The sequence below is a fragment of the Protopterus annectens genome, chromosome 12.part0, assembly GCF_019279795.1.
Source record: "Protopterus annectens isolate FY-2018-M chromosome 12.part0, PAN1.0, whole genome shotgun sequence".
Classification (NCBI taxonomy): Eukaryota; Metazoa; Chordata; order Ceratodontiformes; family Protopteridae; genus Protopterus; species Protopterus annectens.
The window spans coordinates 360,818,034-360,836,506 of NC_056746.1; the positions used below are offsets into that span (position 1 = coordinate 360,818,034).

The following is an 18,473-nucleotide window of genomic DNA, read 5'->3' on the forward strand; positions in this document are numbered from 1 at the left end:
ATATCCTCAGTTGTAATCCTCTGTATGGAGCATGCTGCTGTGTGCTGTGCAGCTCAGCCAAAGTGAACATCAAACCGCACAAAACAGTAAATGTTACCACTAGTTGAAAAGAAGCCGGGGGATGCCCTTTCTCATTCCAAAATGTACTCGGCTGTCTAACACAAGCACTTCATAGCATGATAGAGGGGGACTAGTACCAACAACCTTAACGTACAAGTGTCTGGAACACATCAGTGGTAAGGTGATACATCAGTATAAAGGAAATGATGGCCCTGCACTTTTTTCTGAGGGTTTTCAAGACAATACCATAATGTGGTACATAAACAAGCAGGATTCATCATCTTTATATTGGAGGCTATATACCTTGAGATTTATTCATAGAAGCTTTTACACTCCACACAGAATTGACCTTATAACCAAGAGTAATGAAAGCAAATGCTGGAGGTGTGGTGATATTCTTGAAGCCAACTGGATTCATATGTTCATTAAATGTAGAACTCTCACACAATACTGGAGTGATTTTAGACATTTCACAAAAGCCCTGTGGTCTGATAACTGTCAAATTACTAGCTATTTGATATTATTCAGTGTCCCTACCCCAAGTGTAATTCCTAGACATCAGTTGCCTGTTCTTTGGTTAATTCTAGCTATTGCTCAAGAAATAGGACCTCTTCTTTTTTCCATTTTCATTAATGATCTCCACACTGCTTTTCCTCAAACCTCCTGTATACAATATGCTGATGATTCTACGCTTATCTGTACTGCCAAGTCTTCCTCCTCCCTCCAGACCCTTACCCAAACTGTATTTAACAAAGTAGAAAAATGGTTTACCCAACGCTGCCTCCTCCTTAACCCCAAAAAAACAAAACTTTTACTTTTTACTCCCACCCAAAAATCCCCACAGATCCACTTTACCATTACCTCTGACAATGGTACTTGTATTTCCCCTGACTCTACTGCTCGTCTCCTCGGCATAACTATTGACCATAACCTCAGCTTCGATGTCCATGTTAACAATACTATAAAAAACATCAATACAAAACTAGGCTCCCTGTATAGAATAAAACCCTTCCTTACCCCACTAGCTAGGAAATCTATTTCCCAGACTCAGCTTACTTCTACCCTGTTCTATGCATCTGCCATTTATACCAATCTGTCTAAGCTTAATCTTTCCAAACTGGAAACTAGCTATAATAATATTACTAGATTTGCCACTGGCTCTCCTTATAGAACCCACCACTGTCTCAACCTTCAACAACTCAGTTGGTTAGAACTACAAAACCAACTACAATACAATCAACTGCTGATTGCACAAAAAATTCTGCACTACCCCACCAACACCCCTATCCTCTCTAATCTGATCTCCCCATACAAAAATCTTACAACAGTACGCTCAGCTAATAAGTTACACATTGCCAACAATATATCTAATAACAAAGCAGGAGATTCACTCTTTTCCAATGTTGTTGGTAGAATCTGGAATAAGCTTCCAAATACACTCACTTCTCTCTCATCTACACAACTCTTTAAGAAACACCTCAGACATTACCTAAAAAGACAATGGCTTTCTCCCTGCTCAAAGCCTGATTGAAAAATACTCCACTTTTTCTCCTCCCCTCCTCTCATGCTTTATAACAAATACCCCACCTTGAGAGTCATTGACTATCAACTACTAACTCCTTCTTACCTGCATTATTGTCCATCATAGTCTCTATTTTTCTTTCTCTTACTTAGTGGTTTTTATTTTTTCTCTCAAATGAATGTTGATGCTTAATTACTATGTTTAACTGTTGCCTGATTGTATTTGTAACCCATCTATTGAATTAAGACCCGTTTATCTCCAAAATCTACTGTAATGTCTCTGTACAGTATTCACAAAATTTACTTTCTTTACATGTTATGCTGTATAATTTAAGCTAGTCATTTATTTTCTAAGTTTTTAATGCCTTAATGTATTTGTGCATGGAGCTTTTCTCCCCGGGCCTCTGCTGAAAATGGATATGTATCCAGCTAGACTAGCCTGGTCAACAAATATAAAATAAATAAATCATAAATAAATAAAATAAATAATTACATTGAACTGGAAAAATAAGCAAGATCTTATGTTTACTGAGTTTATTTCAATAGCAAACTCTGTATGTAAAAAAGAAATGCAAACTATTTATAGGAGATCATCAGATGTAACACACAAAAGACTAGCTTGCCAAAAATTGGAGAGATTGTTAGATAAATATCGATTACCTTTCTTGGATAAACCAAATGTTTATCATGGATGTTTGTATATAGTGTAAATAGTTATGTTTTATATTGTTTATTTTTAATACTTTATGACCTGCAAAAAGCTGCTAAAGTCATAGCCTACCCCATATCCATCGTCATTAACAGAACTATTTCTGAAGGATCTATTCCCCTAATCTGGAAAGTCTCTCACATAATTCCCCTGCATAAGGGCGGTAACTCCAAAGAGTTGTCCAATTATAGGCCCATAGCTATTCTATCTCCTTTGGCAAAAATATTGGAGAAATGTATACACATACAACTGTTAACCTACCTACTCGATCACAATTTATTAGCACCCTGTCAACATGGCTTTAGACCATTTCATAGCACCACCTCTGCTCTCTTATCCTTCACTAACCATATTAACAGTAATCGTAATATTGATACTCTATCCTCAGCTGTTTTTATTGACCTGTCCAAAGCATTTGACATGGTGAATCACCACCTCCTTATAGACACACTCAAAAACCTGTCATTGGACAACCATACTATACAGTGGTTCCAATCATACCTACATAACAGGCAACAGGCTGTACTATGGGAAAATACTTTATCTTCCCACGTCCCAGTCACTCTAGGGGTTCCGCAAGGATCTATATTAGGCCCATTACTCTTCTCCATCTTTACAAATGACCTTCATTCTGTAATTCCTCATGCTGACTGTATCCAATACACTGACGACTCCACACTCGTATGCGCTGCTGCTTCTCAATCAGAACTTCAGTCACTAACCCAAATGACCTTTAGTACAGTTGAAAACTGGCTCCTACAAAGACGTCTTATCCTTAACCCCAAAAAAACAAAAATGTTACTATTTACCCCCACCCGCAGAACCTTCCCACTTAACTTTACTATTACTTCAAATGATAGAACTATAATATCTCCTGAACCAACCACCAAACTACTCTGGGTACTAATAGATAACAAATTGTCCTTTGAACCTCACATTAATAACACCATAAAAATAGTAAACAAAAATCTAGGTTCCCTCTATAGAATAAAACCCTTTCTTACACCTCCAGCCAGGGTTACTATTGCTCGTACCCACCTCATCTCTACCTTGCTCTATGCCTCCCCTATCTATACCAAAATATGTTGAAGTAATATGAGTAAACTTACATCCTCCTACAACAATATTGCCAGATTTGCAGCTGGGTCCTCCTATAGAACTCATCACTGTATCAATCTGAATCAGTTAGGATGGTTAGAGCTGCCAAATTTAATACTTTTCAATCAATTAATAGTAGCCCATAAGATCCTGTATTTACCTCAAAATACACCCATACTTACATCCCTAGTTATCCCCTATAATAACCTCAAGACCTTACGCTCAGCTAATAACCTACTTGTACAAATATCAAAATCCAACAACTTAGCTGGTGACACCTTGTTCTCCAATACAGTAGGTAAAGCCTGGAACATCCTCCCAAGCCAGCTAACCTCAATATCCTCTGTCAGCTTATTTAAAAGCAAGCTTAAACCCTACCTCAAATCACACTGGCTATGCCCCTGTGTTAACCCAGACTAAGTACCTAACTATTAACTAGACTCACACAATTCCTAGCCTCCCATGATCATGATCATGATCTTGTGTTGTCTCACTATTTTTTAGTGAGCTTAACCTTCCTTAGGATTTTTTCTCATGTAAATAAGTATATACTGTGGAATGATCAAACACCTTCATATAGTATCACAACATATGTGTTAAATAACACTAGAAATCCATCCTTGTTTGCTGTTCTTCTATACTCTATATCTATTGATCTCTAGTGTTTTTCTTTCTTAGGTTTTTGTGAGACCTTAGTATCTCTTATCATAAATTACTAGGTGTATCTAATTTTGTAATATGTTATAAAGATTTGTACTACACCATTTCTAATACAAATGTATTAGTCTTATTCATCTATTCTTAGATAATTTTTTCCTTTTTCCTACTGAAATATAAAATATATAATCTTAGGCTTGTACTATAATTGTTAAAACTTATGTACCAAATTATACTGTTAATGTCTTTGTCTTGACCTTTTATGTTGTAATTTGTGGAGCTTTTCTCCCCGGGCCTCCACTGAAAATGGACATATATCCAGCTGGACTACCCTGGTCAACAAATGTAAAATAAAATAAAATAAAATAAATGTTTATTAACAAAATTTAATAAAAATGTTTTTGAAAAAAAAAAGAAATTGTTTTATTGAACAATGATGTAAGCCTAGCACAAAATGCACAGCTGGTAGTGGTGATGAACAATTACTCTTTTATGTAATTTTCTAGTGGCATAAATACCAAGGACAGCAGTTTGGTAGTTATATTGACTGCTGTCTGGACAAATTCCACCTTACTGATCTTGTATCTGTAAGCTAGTTTGAAGTGGAAATTCAGTCATTTTTACTGACAAAAGGTACCAGACTGAAAGGCCATAGAGACATTTTTCTGCATTATAGTACTTTACATTCAGTGAAGACGTAGTGGTACTGTGGTGTATGGAAATGCAGCTCTTTAGACACCTCCCACATATCCAGCTTGCTAAAAATAATGTGGTAATTTCTGTTCTGCTTTTATTGCATCTTGCAAAGATGCAGTAGAAAAAGATCCATGGTACACTGAGCCTACTTGAGGTTCGCAACTAGCCCCAGAGCAGCTTCTCATTCCCTCCTCCAGCTCCATTCCTTTTTCTGTCCTAGCCATACCTCTCAACTGTCTAGATTTCTTGGTCTAAAAGGTTGAGAGGTATGGTTTTAGCCATCTTTCACCACCAACCCTTCTGCAGGTTAGTACTCACTGAGAGGACCCCTGTTGAATATTCTGAGGGCAGTATTGCAATCCATGGCATATTGGAAATAAAAGTGTGAATTGGAGGAATATGTACTAAGTGTGAAACTGCAGTAACCCAAGAGTTCCCCGTAGTTTTAGATGCAGCCTTCTCAGAGTTCGACTATATGAAGTAAGGATATGGGGGAGCCCCCATGCTTGAAAGGATTTAAAGGTGTACCAGTGAGTTTCAGAACTGACTGTTTCTTACTTGAATCAATTTTTTCAGAGTCAGAATTCCCACAATCTGGTGTTGCGGTTATGGTAGGGAGCCCTCGCTGAAATAATGTTGATACAAAAAAAAAAAACACTTTTTTAGGATAACTGAGATAAGTGTACTAATTTAAGACCCAGAGGTAATGCAAATATAAGGACAAAACGCTGAGGTCTGAGTTTACACAGAACTAGGAACATAGGACTTGAGTCAGTGCGCTGCCTTCATTTAATATCTCAGTGTAGGAATTAAATGTGCAGTACTTTTCTGCCTGTTAATGTTTTGTGTTGTCTACATAACTTTCTGTAATTTTTTTTCTGTCTTCTCCATAGCTCCTCATCATTAGCTGAGCAGTTCTCACGACAGTTTCCAGGTCATGACCTGATAACTATGCTTGCCAAGTTTTCATTGCCTGTCTCTCTTTCGGAGTTCAAAAATCCACTGGCACCACCTGTACAAGAGGTAAGTGACCCCCACCAGACAAAATAGATTATAAAAATACTTGCCATGTTTATATTATTTTCATTTGATTGACAAAGCACTGACCTATTTTTGAAAGCAGCATGTTGTCATTTTTTGTTATACCAAGGTGAATCACAGATAATCGCATTACTGTGTTGCCCTGATTCGACTATTTTCACGTCTACTGTTAAATTGTTTGATTAGCTTGCAGTTAAGTTTTTTTCTTCTATTTCCTTAACAATTTGAGTGTTTTTTAAGAAGAGCAAATCAGAAAGGGCATGTAAAGGCCAGGGCAATCAACAGCTAATATAACTGTATGTATTCACATACTTGCCAGAAGGAAGCCTAGTTCCTTAATGTAGAATGATTCTGTTGCCTCCTATTTCTCTGACTTGAGCAGAATTAGTTCTGTACTGAGCAGACTCATTTCTTTCAAATCTTTTGTCTTAAGAAAAAGAAAAAAACAATATTACAGCTTTCATTATTTTCAGGCCGTTTCACACCTGTTCTAGGTGTTTAACCCATTGTGAAAAAACAAACAAGAGCTTCAGTACAATATCAGCTTTTGGCACTTCACTACCCATATATAAAATGATTTTGACATGGTCATTTTTTTTTACAGCTTCAGCTTCCTGTACTTAAACTACCACATGCCCAGTCATACCTCTTAATTGTTATGATTTATTCATAGTATTGTGACTTTGGCCTTCAGATTTAGCCTTTCTGATCTTCATAGTTAGACCAGTATATGGGTGCATAGCTTTATAACTCAATAAGCAGTTTATGGAGGGATTTTGGATGCGGACTGTTAAGAAGAACAACCAAAATCATACAGAGTATTATATTCATAAAATAGCAGGGAGTATTCTAAGAAGCAAACCACCACAAGAACAGAGAAAAGAGATTTTGCCAATAGGGGTGACTGTGGTTAGGGATACAGATAATAGGCAAAAGGGGGCTGAAAGTTATTGGAGAAAACTAGCAAAGGAACCAAGGTATTGGGAGCAAATAACTAGCGAGGGGAAAGGTGACAGAATGGGAAGAGGCCAAGAATTTGTTTGGACTGCGGGTTAGAGATTGCCTTTTCTATCAAGGATTGATATTAGAGTATAGGCAAGAGAAAGAAACAGGGGGCTCCTAAATGAAAGACCAGCACTGGTAGAGTTTTTAATAGAATATAGAACAGAAGCTGATGTTAAAAATAGGAATAATTAGTAAAGCATATAAAATATTGCATGTTAATTATAAGAATCAATCAGAGGAGCATAGAAAGAATTGGGAAGAGAGATTGGATAAGCATTTCACAAAGAGACAATGGGAAGATATATGTATGTCTCCCAAATATGCAACAAAGTCCAGAAGGTTTTAGGATCTTTACCTGGAAGTGTTTACATAGGTATTTTTATACCCCAAGTAAACTCCAAAGAATTTTTCCTCAGGTGGATAGCAAATGTTGGAGGTGTGACGGGCAAGAAAGAGGTAGCTGCAAACATATTTTTTTTGGAAGTGCGATGAACTGCCAGACTTTTGGGACTCCCTGCAGGCCGCTCTGTTGGAGATGCTGGGTGAGCAGATTGGACTGAATGGGGAGATGATTTTTTTGAGTTGTGCTACAGAATCGGAATTGCCTAGACATAGTAAAGCCTTGCTGAGTCTAATTATGTTGGCTGCCAAAAAAGCAATTACTAGAAAATGGAAATCAAAGTCTAGACCAATTTCACTAGAAGTAGTGAATATAGTAACAGAGGTAAAACAAATGGAATTAGCATCTTTTGAAAAGGGAAGGAGCAAACTACAAAGGAAAAAAATGGTAATTGTGGGACCAATATATGCAGAGCAGGAACAAGGTTTAAGAGGCAGGATTTGAATGAGCTATAGAATGCTTAGCAGACAATGACCGGATGGTTTATAAGTCATGTATAGTGTTTACAACTACAGTTGTTTCAATGGTGTCTGTGATGTCAGCTGTTTGCAACTAATGTGATATCATTTTGTATGTTTTTCATTTATATAAATGTAAGATTGCCTTTGTCATATTTGGAAATTTAATAAAGATGTTTGGAAAAGAAAAGAAAAAGCTGCCTAGGGAAAGCTTCCCTGCCGTTAACTGCATAGTGAATAGTATGCAATGATGTATGGCCTTCTGCTATGATTTTTAAAGACCAGTTCTGTACTTTTGAATGTTCAGTAGTTGAGAAGCATATACACGGTCTGTAAGCATTCTGTAAATGAACATGCATATTTTGTATGCTTTTAGTCAGTTAAGGTCACTAACTAAAAATGTCTGTTTCCAAGTGTGACCTGGGATATTTGGCCTGGTTTTATTTATTTGCAAAGTTGTTGATCTGATTGGCCAGCTGATCTGGGGACCCTTTTCATTCTTAACTGAAGCCCAAAACATATATCAAAAAATAATGTCCGACATGGTCAATTTTCATTCTATCCTCCAACTCAGCCATTGCTAAAGCTTGTGACAACCAAAAACTCTCGAGAATCTTCTTTACCCATAATGCTGCACCCCCAAGTATCTTCGAACTCGTTTACCACTCTAAGCTGGTGACTGTTGCTGTCAAGCAGATAAGTCTTTAAATTGTAAAATCTTTCTATTTTTCATAGTGAAATTTGTCAAATTCTTTGTAGTCTTTAATCCTTTACCTAATCGCTTGCCTTATTACTGTTTTTTCTAGTTACAATCTCTTTCTGGCCCTCTCTTCTTGTACCTTCAAGTATTGTATTCCTTCCATTTTTCTAAACTCTGTGTAGTTTTCTTATTACTGTTGCTGGTAATTTCTATTGCTATCCTTTCCTTTTATAAATAAATTTTATATATATATATATATATATATATATATATATATATATATATATATATTTATTTATTTATTTATTTTCTACAGTAGAATATTCTCATTAGAATCTGCTTGCTTGTTCACTGTTGTTTCCTGCTATGCCAGAGAAAGAAGAGAGTCCAGCTGAATTAAAACATGTCTTTTAAGTGTAGGCACAAAATTCTGTTATTGAATGCCCTCACTTTATGTGTGTATTGTCTGGGACCTCTTCATTTACAAGAAGGTTGCTCTGTTTGTCATGGGTGTAACTCTAGAGCCCTGGTAGAAAGAAAAATAAATTGATTTTAAAAGAGCTTCTTCCTTCTTCTTTCAAAGAGTCTTTATCTGGAACTGTGTCCCATAAAAAAATCTAAAAAGTCTAAATATCCTTCTCTGCCCCTCTACCTCTTCCTCTAAGGCTTTGGAGCAACCTAAGAAAAAGCCTCCTTCTGATTCAACTTCTCCTTCAGATCCTAAAGGAAAAAAGACAACATTTTCAGATGTGACCTCAACCTTAGATCTGAACCATACAAAAATGGATTAATCGGATTCAACCTCAACATCGGATCCAATGCAAAAGAAATATCAGATAAGACTTTCAGATCCAATGCATAAGCCAACTGATCCAGTTACTCCATCCAGCATTGTTTGCCATCCAGGAATTAGATACTCCCCTTCAGTAAATCCAGTTTCCTCCCCAGGGTTCCTTCCCCCTTTTTGGAGAGACCTAGATCCCTTTCAGACTCTGATGGGTTCCCCTTTAGCTCCTCCCCCTTCAGGTCAGGAGGTCCGATCTTCTGTCACACCTCCCCCCCCTTCCAGTTCCTCCTCTGACTCATTCCACCATCTCAGAGTCCTTGGATCCGAGCCATCCATCTCTGTCTGATACCTTCACCCTCAGATCTGAAGTTCACTCTGAGCACTTCATTTCAGTCAGATCCAGAGGCTTCCCTGTCAGATCCAAAGTGTTGGAGTCCAGTTATCGGAGCCATCTGTGAACCTCAGAGCCTCAACATAGGTTAGTTTGGTTCTAGCTTCTGCCTCTGGGGGTTTGTCCTTGGAGCAGGGATGGACAACGGTCCAGAAGCATGCCTTTTTGGATCAGAGGTCTTCTCCCTGTGTGGAGGTCTGCCTTTGAAGCAATGAAGAGAGGACTGTCTATCTCAGCAATACAGATGGTTCCTACCCCCTTGTATCTTCAGTCTACAGGCTTGACGTCTCTGTCTTCAGAGTCTCAACCCTCTTTTCCACAACCAGTACTGAAACCCAGGCTTCCTAACTGGGTATCCCGACTTCTTCTGATACCACTGAGGAGGTCCCTCCTAAAGATGTCTCATTTGGAGACATTCTTGAAATCTTAAAATAGAGAAGTGGCTGGGCATCCTGCGACCCTTCATCCAAGGAGTCTGTATTCCTGGAGATTTCGGTATTGGCCCATCTGCCTCATGGGAGACTCCGTCCACAGACAAGCTCATCTCTTGGTGGGCATGGAAGGATCCCGACACAATTGAACCAATACCTCGGAGATCTGACAAAATTATGATGACTCTGGAGGACAAATAATTTTGTGGAAAAGGAGTTCCTGTTTGTGCCATAGTCATGGTGGCAGCCAGTAAAAAGGAACTTGCCGAGGGGAGTTCCACTGTTCATCCCCCTAACAAGGAGCCTTGGGCAATGGACAGGTTTGGGAAGCATGTCTATGTTTCAGTGACCTTCGCCTAAGGTCACTGAATTATTTGGCACATTTCAGAAGGTTACAGAGGGATTTGATTAAGGAGCTTTCAAATACCCACTCAGGATGCATTTCTGAGGAAATACAATTATCTGTGACTTCTCAGGTGCCTACCCTGCAATCTCTTTCGAATTCATCCATGAGGCTCATTTTGCATGTAGCCAAAGAAACTGAAGGGCAGCAGGTTTAGGCATTTCCATCTGGAGGCATGCCTGGATGTGCTTATGTTATTTTACTGAGCCCTTCAAGTCTTCATTCATCAATGCTCCATTTGACTGCACGTCTTTATTTGTCCAGAAAGTGAAAGACATGTTATCCAGGTGTGAGAAGGATGGAAAGACCCTGTCTGCTATGGGCATATGTTTTTCGACACCTCAAAGATGATCCTTCAGGAATTAATGAGGTAGTTGAATGATGTGGTTCAGAATGTCTGAGGGACATTTCCAGGACACACATGGAGGAAGTTTCCCCAGAGGTAGAGGGGGGAACTCTAATGGTAGATGCCACCCCCCCCCCCCGTGGCGGAGGTGGCCAGCAAAACTGGGGGTCCAGAGATTTGTTTTTTGATAGACTTTTCCAGTGTTCCTGAAAGGAGGCCTGATTGCCCTCCTTTGAAGGCAATTGGGAGTTGACTATCCCTGCACCAGACAGCCTGGCTAGAAATAACAACAGATACTTGGGTGCAGAGGGTTATTTACAGAGGTTATATAATACCATTTTCCCTTTCTCGTCCAGTTTCAAGAAAAATCCCCGATGTTCCACCAGTCAGAGGGAATAAGCAGCAATTCAGGTACAAAAGCTGCTAGAAAGGGAGTTATCCATGAGGTCCCACCAGACAAGTTAGAATTTGGAACTTATTCAAGATTCTTTTTAGCGCCAAAGAGAACGGGACTGGAGACCAATGTTTGATCTCAACAACTTGAACACGTCAGTTCATCGCACCAAGTTCCAGATGGTCATGGTTCAGTTCATTCTCCCTTTTCTGTGCAAGGATACCTGGGTGGGCTCGATAGACCTTCAGGATGGATACTATCACATAAAGATCCAGAAGGTATTTACACTAGTCATTATCAGTTCAGAGTTCTGCCCTTTGGTCTCACCACAGCCCCCAAGGTGATTACCAAATGTATGGCAGTAGCAACAGCTCACTTGAGGCTGCAAGGACTCCAGGTGTTTCCATATCCAGATGAATGGCTCATTACCGGCCCGACCAGGCATCAGTTAACAAGGGCAAGAGATCAGGTTCACCAGACATGTTCTCATCTGGGGATAACCATAAACTATGAGGTCTCAACTAGAACCAACCCAAAATTTGAAGTTTATAGGAGCACTGTTCAATACAAAGTCAATGATAACCTCACTACCTCTTTCAAGGGTTCAGACTATAAGGTCACAGATCAGAAAAATAACCTGCAGTACCAAGATTTCAGCCCGCTTGGTCCTTCAAGTTCTACGATTAATGTCAGTGACAATAACACTAGTACTTCTAGCCAGATTTTACATGAGGATCCTTCAGTGGATGCTAGCAACACAATGGTCGATATTTTACCAACCCATGTCAACCCCAATACAAATTATCCACACATCCAAGAGGGCTCTCGAATGGTGGATTCATTTGGACCAGGTTCTACATGGCCGGCCGTCCATTCCCCCTCAGCCCAAGGTCATAGTGACCACGGACAATTCCCAGTTGGGGGGGGGGGGCATTTTCTGGGGAAAACAATCCAAGGCACTTTGTTTCCCCGAAGAGGCCAGCTTGCATATTAGTTTCCTATAGAAGAAATCAGTGCTTTTAGAGATGCAGGCCTTTCAGAATGCTCTCCCTTCGGGGACAATTACAGTTAAAATGACAATATGTCAGTAGTTTGGCACATCGACAAACAAGGAGGAACCAGGTCTTATTCCTTGTATCGAGAAGCGCTCAGAGTGTGGCAATGGGTGATCTCATCCAACTGCTTTCTCATAGCAACACACATTCCGGGGAAGTCCACCGTGATAGCAGACATGCTGAGCAGGTGCATTCTTTTACCTCACAAGTAGTCTATCAAAAAGAGTGTAGCGGAAATGATTTTCTATCAGTGGGACCAGCCTTGCTGCAGTCTTTTAGCTTCTCCCTTAAACAACAAATGCAGCAGCTACTTTGCTCTAATCCCCCACAGGGGTAATCACTGAGAGATGCTGTCCTTCATGATTGGCCCTCGGGTCTACTTTACACTTAACCTCCAATTCCACTAATTCTGAATTTCCTACAGAAAGCTGCCATGTTGTACAGCAAAGTCATCTTCATTGCACACTACTGGCCTTGACAGATTTGTTTCTCCTTTCTTTGACCTCATTTACTTCACCAATTTTGGATTCTGGATCCGACTCCAGACATCCTGTCTCATCTAACAGGTATGATTCACCCAGACATATCAAACCTCAGGCTGACTGCCTGGCTTCTCCAATTCCATTAATAGCCAGACAACCTATGCTTTCTTCACCTATCTGACATATAGTTTTGTCTTCCCATAAACTCTCTGCATGAAAGCTCTACTCCAGTAAATAGAAAAGATTTGTTTACTGAGCTTGCCAAATAATGTTGATAATTTTTCAGCTCTCATACATAACATCCCATACATGGAAGTTTTGGTTATACTTTTTAAAGAAGGAGCTAGTTCCTCAACATTTAAGGTTCAATTAGCAGCTATATCGAATTTTCACATTGGATTTGAGGGCTTCTCAGTTGCTTCTTGTCACAAAAGGAAATACTGCCAGCCCAGATATCTGGAATTTTGTAAATAGTTATATGTCATTTGTGAATATTAATATGATTTATATAGAAGTGTGACAGAATGAGATACTGCCAGCCCAACTATCTAGAATTTTGTAAGTGGTTGTGTGTCATTTGTAAATAGCAACATGATTCATATACCTGTGTTATAAATGTATTAGAACTGTATGTCAAATTGTACATGCGTATGTTGAAGATGTATGTTTAGATTTATGTATACAGGAGAGACTGAAACATCAGAAGAATGGTTGATGTTGAGTTAGTTTATGGCTGGGCAGTAAACAAAAGAGATGTTATCTTCCAGCTTCAGTGCAGTAGCAGACATAATGCCTAGAACTAGATGTTTTTTGTATTGTCTTTAAATGCAGAGGAATGTAAATTATTTTATGACTTCCACCATTTGCCAAAAGATCTAAGGTTTATGTGTTTTCGCAGATAGATGCTAAATGCTACAACTGCATCAGTGGTTTTCACCTGGGATAGTCAGATGACAAGAATTGATGTCATGCTGCAAGTATCACAGCAGCAATATTTGCAGTATTCATTTAAGAACTCTCTGAGAGAGAGAAAGGGCATTTTTGTATTTTGTCTCTGACCTAACAGCATCAGCTGGAAGCCCACTCACCACACACTTGCCTTGTTCTGTAAGTAAGTTAACTAGGGTACATTCATTTCTTTTAAATACAGTCAGGAATATAGCTGAGCTTAATTTAGATGTTTTTCTTTATTTATTTCAGACTGTCCTGCAATGTTTTAAATATTTCCTGTGATTTTGAACTCTGAAGTAACTGTGATTGTTTACTGAGTATTTTCTTGTTCTTGTATTAGTTATTATATATATTTAAACCTTTCAATTGTGGCTGGTCTAGCTAGAGATATTTAAGCTCTTGGGGCACTTGCATATCTGTTTGGTGACACTGTACAGGCCACTCCTAATAGCCTGGCTCTTGGTCAGACTACTATTTGGATTAATAGTAAAATTACACAGTAAGATTGGACACCCTTTGCAAAGGGCTTTAAGGAGGATGATAAGTAGTGGCTGGTGGCAGTGAAAACTACTTTATAGTCTGGACAGAAGGGTGCATAGCTAGTAAACATGTGCCAGCCTTTCCCAGGGGCGTGTGTGTGTTCAAATCAAATCTCAATGACTGTGTGCGTCAGCTACTTGGGCAGTGACACGAAGCACTGGTTGGACAGAGAGAGTGCTGGAGGTCTTGGCTTGGCCACTCAGCTGAGATCTCAGCTTTATAGCTATGCCAGCGGGAAGTCTTATTGCTATCTGGAGAAAGAGGGATAAACCAGCCCCAAACTGACTGTGGACTCTGAGTGCTCTTAAGGGAAATTGCACTTTACTGTGTATGTACTTGTCATCCTCTCAGTGTGTATGTGCACCACTGTTGCCAGTGGTGAGGATTTGAGGCTTCTTGATTACTGGGCCAGTGCTGGGGCATCAGACTTCCCATAAGCTCAGCAAATCATTTTTGTGAGGCTGTCTTCTTCTAAGACCTCCTTTTAAAGACACTACTCCCCCATGGGATCTGAATCTGGTACTACAAGCTCTTACTCATTCTCCATTCGAACCATCAGCGAAGTGTGATCTTAAATACCTTTCTTGGAAGACAATTTTTTTCGTAGCCATTACTTCTGTGAGATGAATTTCTGAGATTCGAGCATTGTTCTCAAAACCTCCATACTTGATTTTTCGCAAGGATAGAGTTACATTACGAACTAATACAGCCTTTCTTCCTAAAGTGGTGTCAGAATCTAATATCAAGCAGTCCATTAATTTGCCAGTATTCTGTCCTAAATTTGCTAACCAGGCTGAATACATGTTACATTTATTGGATGTTCACAAACAATTACATTTTTACCTGAGTAGAACAAAAGACTTCAGAAAAGACTTACAAATTGTTCGTCTCTTTTGCAGAAGTAGAATTGGGAAAGCCAGTTGCCGAAGTAACTTTAGCCAGATGGCTGACTGATTGTATTTCATTTATTTTTAATAAATTGGGTATTACCTTACCAAAACCATTATAGGCCCATTCAACTAGATCCATGGTAACTTCCTCAGTTTTTCAGTCTGGATGATATTTGCGCAGCAGCAACTTGGGCACCTCCCCATACCTTTGTTACTCATTATAAATTGAATTTGGTCTCCAGAGGTAGAGCATCATTTGCTTCAACTGTGCTCAGGAATATCCTTCCTTGAGTTCACCCATGATCTTAGGTGGCTGGGGACTCTGTCCTATCAGTTGAGGATAGAAAGGAAATTGACATCATCAGATAAAGAAGTTACATACTCACCATAATGTTCCATCTGTGTTGTCCATTTTCATTCTTCCTCAACTCCCACCCACCAACCCCCATCCTTTGAAAACTCCTGGAAGAATAAGTAATTAGTGGACATTACTGTCCTTTGTATTGAGATCCAGATATAGTCTTCTTCCTATTTGTCTAATATTTCCTTTCTAGTAAAATCAGCAAACAAGATATGAGGTACTTGGGTTTGGAGCATTATGGGTAAGGGAGAAGCTTGAGAGTTTTTGGGTGCCACAAGCTTTAGCAACAGCTGAACCCATCAGGTGATGAGGAATGAAAACAGACAACGTAGATGGAATGTTAAGGAGGGTACATAACTTTTTTATTTAGTACACATCATTTTAATATTGCAGGTGTGTGTCATGTACCTGCTAGTAAAGAAATTCAGAAGTCTTCTTTCTTAGAACTTGTGGTATAATAGCAAGCTTCTGTGTTATTAATATATTTGTGTATTAAGTATGTTTGTTTTTAATTCACTAACGGCCACATTTAATAGAGGTTGAGTGAGTAGTGGGCACCTGCTCCTGTGAGACATGTTTACTGATTGTGTTGGGTGCATGGACTTTTAAAAGCTTTTACACTGTTTCATGTTCTAGAAATTATCTAATCATGCTTTTGAAGGTTCTGAAATGTTTATTTTTGAGGGATTAGGTCTCAGATTGGCAAAAGCTGGGTGACTGTAAATGTTTTATTGATCTTTATCCTGGTTAAGTGCCTTGCCTGGAGTCACACAGCACATTGAAGGACATAGATGGAATCCAACCCAGATCTATAGGATGAAGGTCATTAGTAGCTCTTAGAATGAACCTTCTCTGCTATACAGCCAGGCAAAATAATTCTTTCTCAGTTGAACCTCTAGTGTGATTTCACTGACTTATTTGTTCATCCTATTTTTGTGCCTGATTTTGTCTTGTTCAGTGTTCTTTCCATTTTTCAATAAAACCTCCAACCCAAGCCCAACATATTTTAATTGTTAAAATAAAACTGGCTGTACCCAAGCCACCAATGTCATATCCACATAAAAAACATTTTTCCTTAAACTTCAGGTGTGACATAATGAAAAGGAAATTACATTCCACACACATGCTGTGGCAGTGATGGCGAACCTATGACACATGTCAAAAGTGACACGCCACAACATTTTGGGTGACACACCAGCATTCACCAACACCCGAGTTACCAAAAAAACTGCTTTTGCATTTGTTGCTTGTGTGAAGTGCGTTGAATTATTTTGTGCCAGGAGCCAGTTCAACAACATTGCTGCACATGTAAGGAAGTTATTAACCTCAAAGACTATTTCAGTATATTTTCTTGATAGAGTCTGCAAAGGGCAGTGTTGACATTTTCTCTTCATGGTTACACTTCTGCAAAGGGCAAGTAGTCTGCATTTCGAGGAGTTTGCTGTTTAACATTCCTCTCATCTGTCCCTCTTAATCCCTCCTAAAACTAGCAACTTTTTAAACTTATTAATGACAATAATTAGATTTAGAGACTAATTTTACTTCAGAAAATGTATATTAATTCACATTCATTTTTTTCTGTCAGTATCTCAAATTAATTGTACTAGTAGATTAAAACTGTCCATGTCTCTTATTTCTAGATTTGCCTCTGATTCTGTTGAGATTAATCCATGATGTATTAAGAGCCATGCTATTTTATTTTTTTTTCTGGGGGGGGTGACACACAAGCAGAGTCAAGTTAGGCATTTTCTGAATTCTTGACACGCCGAACCCAAAAGGTTCACCATTACTGTGCTATGGCATGTTGAAGTTCCAAATTAAGAGCCCACTCACCCCAGCCTGTAAATACAGAGCAGCAGTGTATTCTTGCCTTTTCGACATTTTATTTGGGGGTGGGGTATCTTCATAGCCTCCATGTCTGATAATGTACTCACACTCTACACTATCTCCATAGTCATCATTGCCTCAAACAATGGCAAGTTGATGGCTGGTGTTTTTAGCTGTCCCCAACAATCTGCATCTTTTGCTCATTAGTGTGAACGTATGTGGATTCTGAAAATTGTGACTTAATGCTAAGCCATACCTGTGTAACAATGGTCTGAAATAAGTGGTGTTAAATCAATTAGGCTGTATTTTCTCAGGGAATTCCCTTACCCATGCAAAACAGTGACACTTAAGCTGCCTAATTCCCGAGTTGCAGTATAATTCCATATACATGGATGATGCCCATCCTTTGTCCTTCTGGTCTGATTCCAGAGTAGATTGATCTGCTCTTCATCCCATGCCAAGGATATTAATGTGGCATTTGCTTGTAGGAGGGTGAATAGCTTGTAATCTTTTTTGTTTTTCCAAAAGAAGCACACAGTCACTTGTTTGGGACATTCAATCTGTCCCTTCCAAGCTAATTCAAACAACCTTTCTGTGTTTATGTTTCCATGCTTAGTATATAACTTGCTGTATTTGACTGTTATATTCTTCTTAGGTATTTTTATTTCAGTACCTCCATAATCTCCTCCCAAGAAATCACCAAGTGTCTGTGGGAGATGGTTTCTTCCAAAAGATTACCATGTATACTGTCTGTTTTGGTTGAACAAAGCCTATATTGAGCCTTCGTAAGCCATCTTTTATGAGCAGTGCAAGATCTTTGACAAGCAGATCTTGCTCAGCCATACCCTTAGGCTAATGGCCTTTGTTGAGCACAGAAGGTTTCTCCTACTGAAATATAAGTCTGAGCTCCTTTGTGGATCACAAAAAGGATTCTCATACTAGAGTACAGGGGATCCATCTCCTGCCCCCTTCCCATAAGAATCTTACACAAGTCACTCAGAAAAAGAAATGTAAATGTCAAAAACTGGACTGGCTGACAAAGTTACTAGTTAGAATCCATGTGCAGGGAGAAAGTGAAGTTAGAGTTCCTGTCAGTCCTGGAGTAGTCCTTGGATATTGGCTCTAGTGAGGCAGTGTTGTCAACCACCGCACCAGTCTGAACATCTGAATTATTGGAGTCCCTACATTCATTAGCCCCTTTGAAGGTTGACCATGAACTCCTGGCCTCAGAATCAAGCCAAGCCTCAGTTAGTTTTGTCAGCGCGCTGTG

General features: G+C 39.1%; 1 protein-coding gene across 5 annotated transcripts in view; it reads left to right on the plus strand.

Annotated features, from left to right (window-relative positions):
• NPRL3 (NPR3 like, GATOR1 complex subunit) overlaps nt 1-18,473 on the plus strand; it is a 1,033,612-nt gene that overhangs the window by 554,858 nt on the left and 460,281 nt on the right. For all 5 annotated transcript variants that reach the window (XM_044089441.1, XM_044089439.1, XM_044089442.1 and 2 more), the window contains one exon: nt 5,635-5,764. In XM_044089441.1, the coding sequence (XP_043945376.1) occupies nt 5,635-5,764 (130 nt within the window). The remainder of the gene's footprint in view (nt 1-5,634; nt 5,765-18,473) is intronic.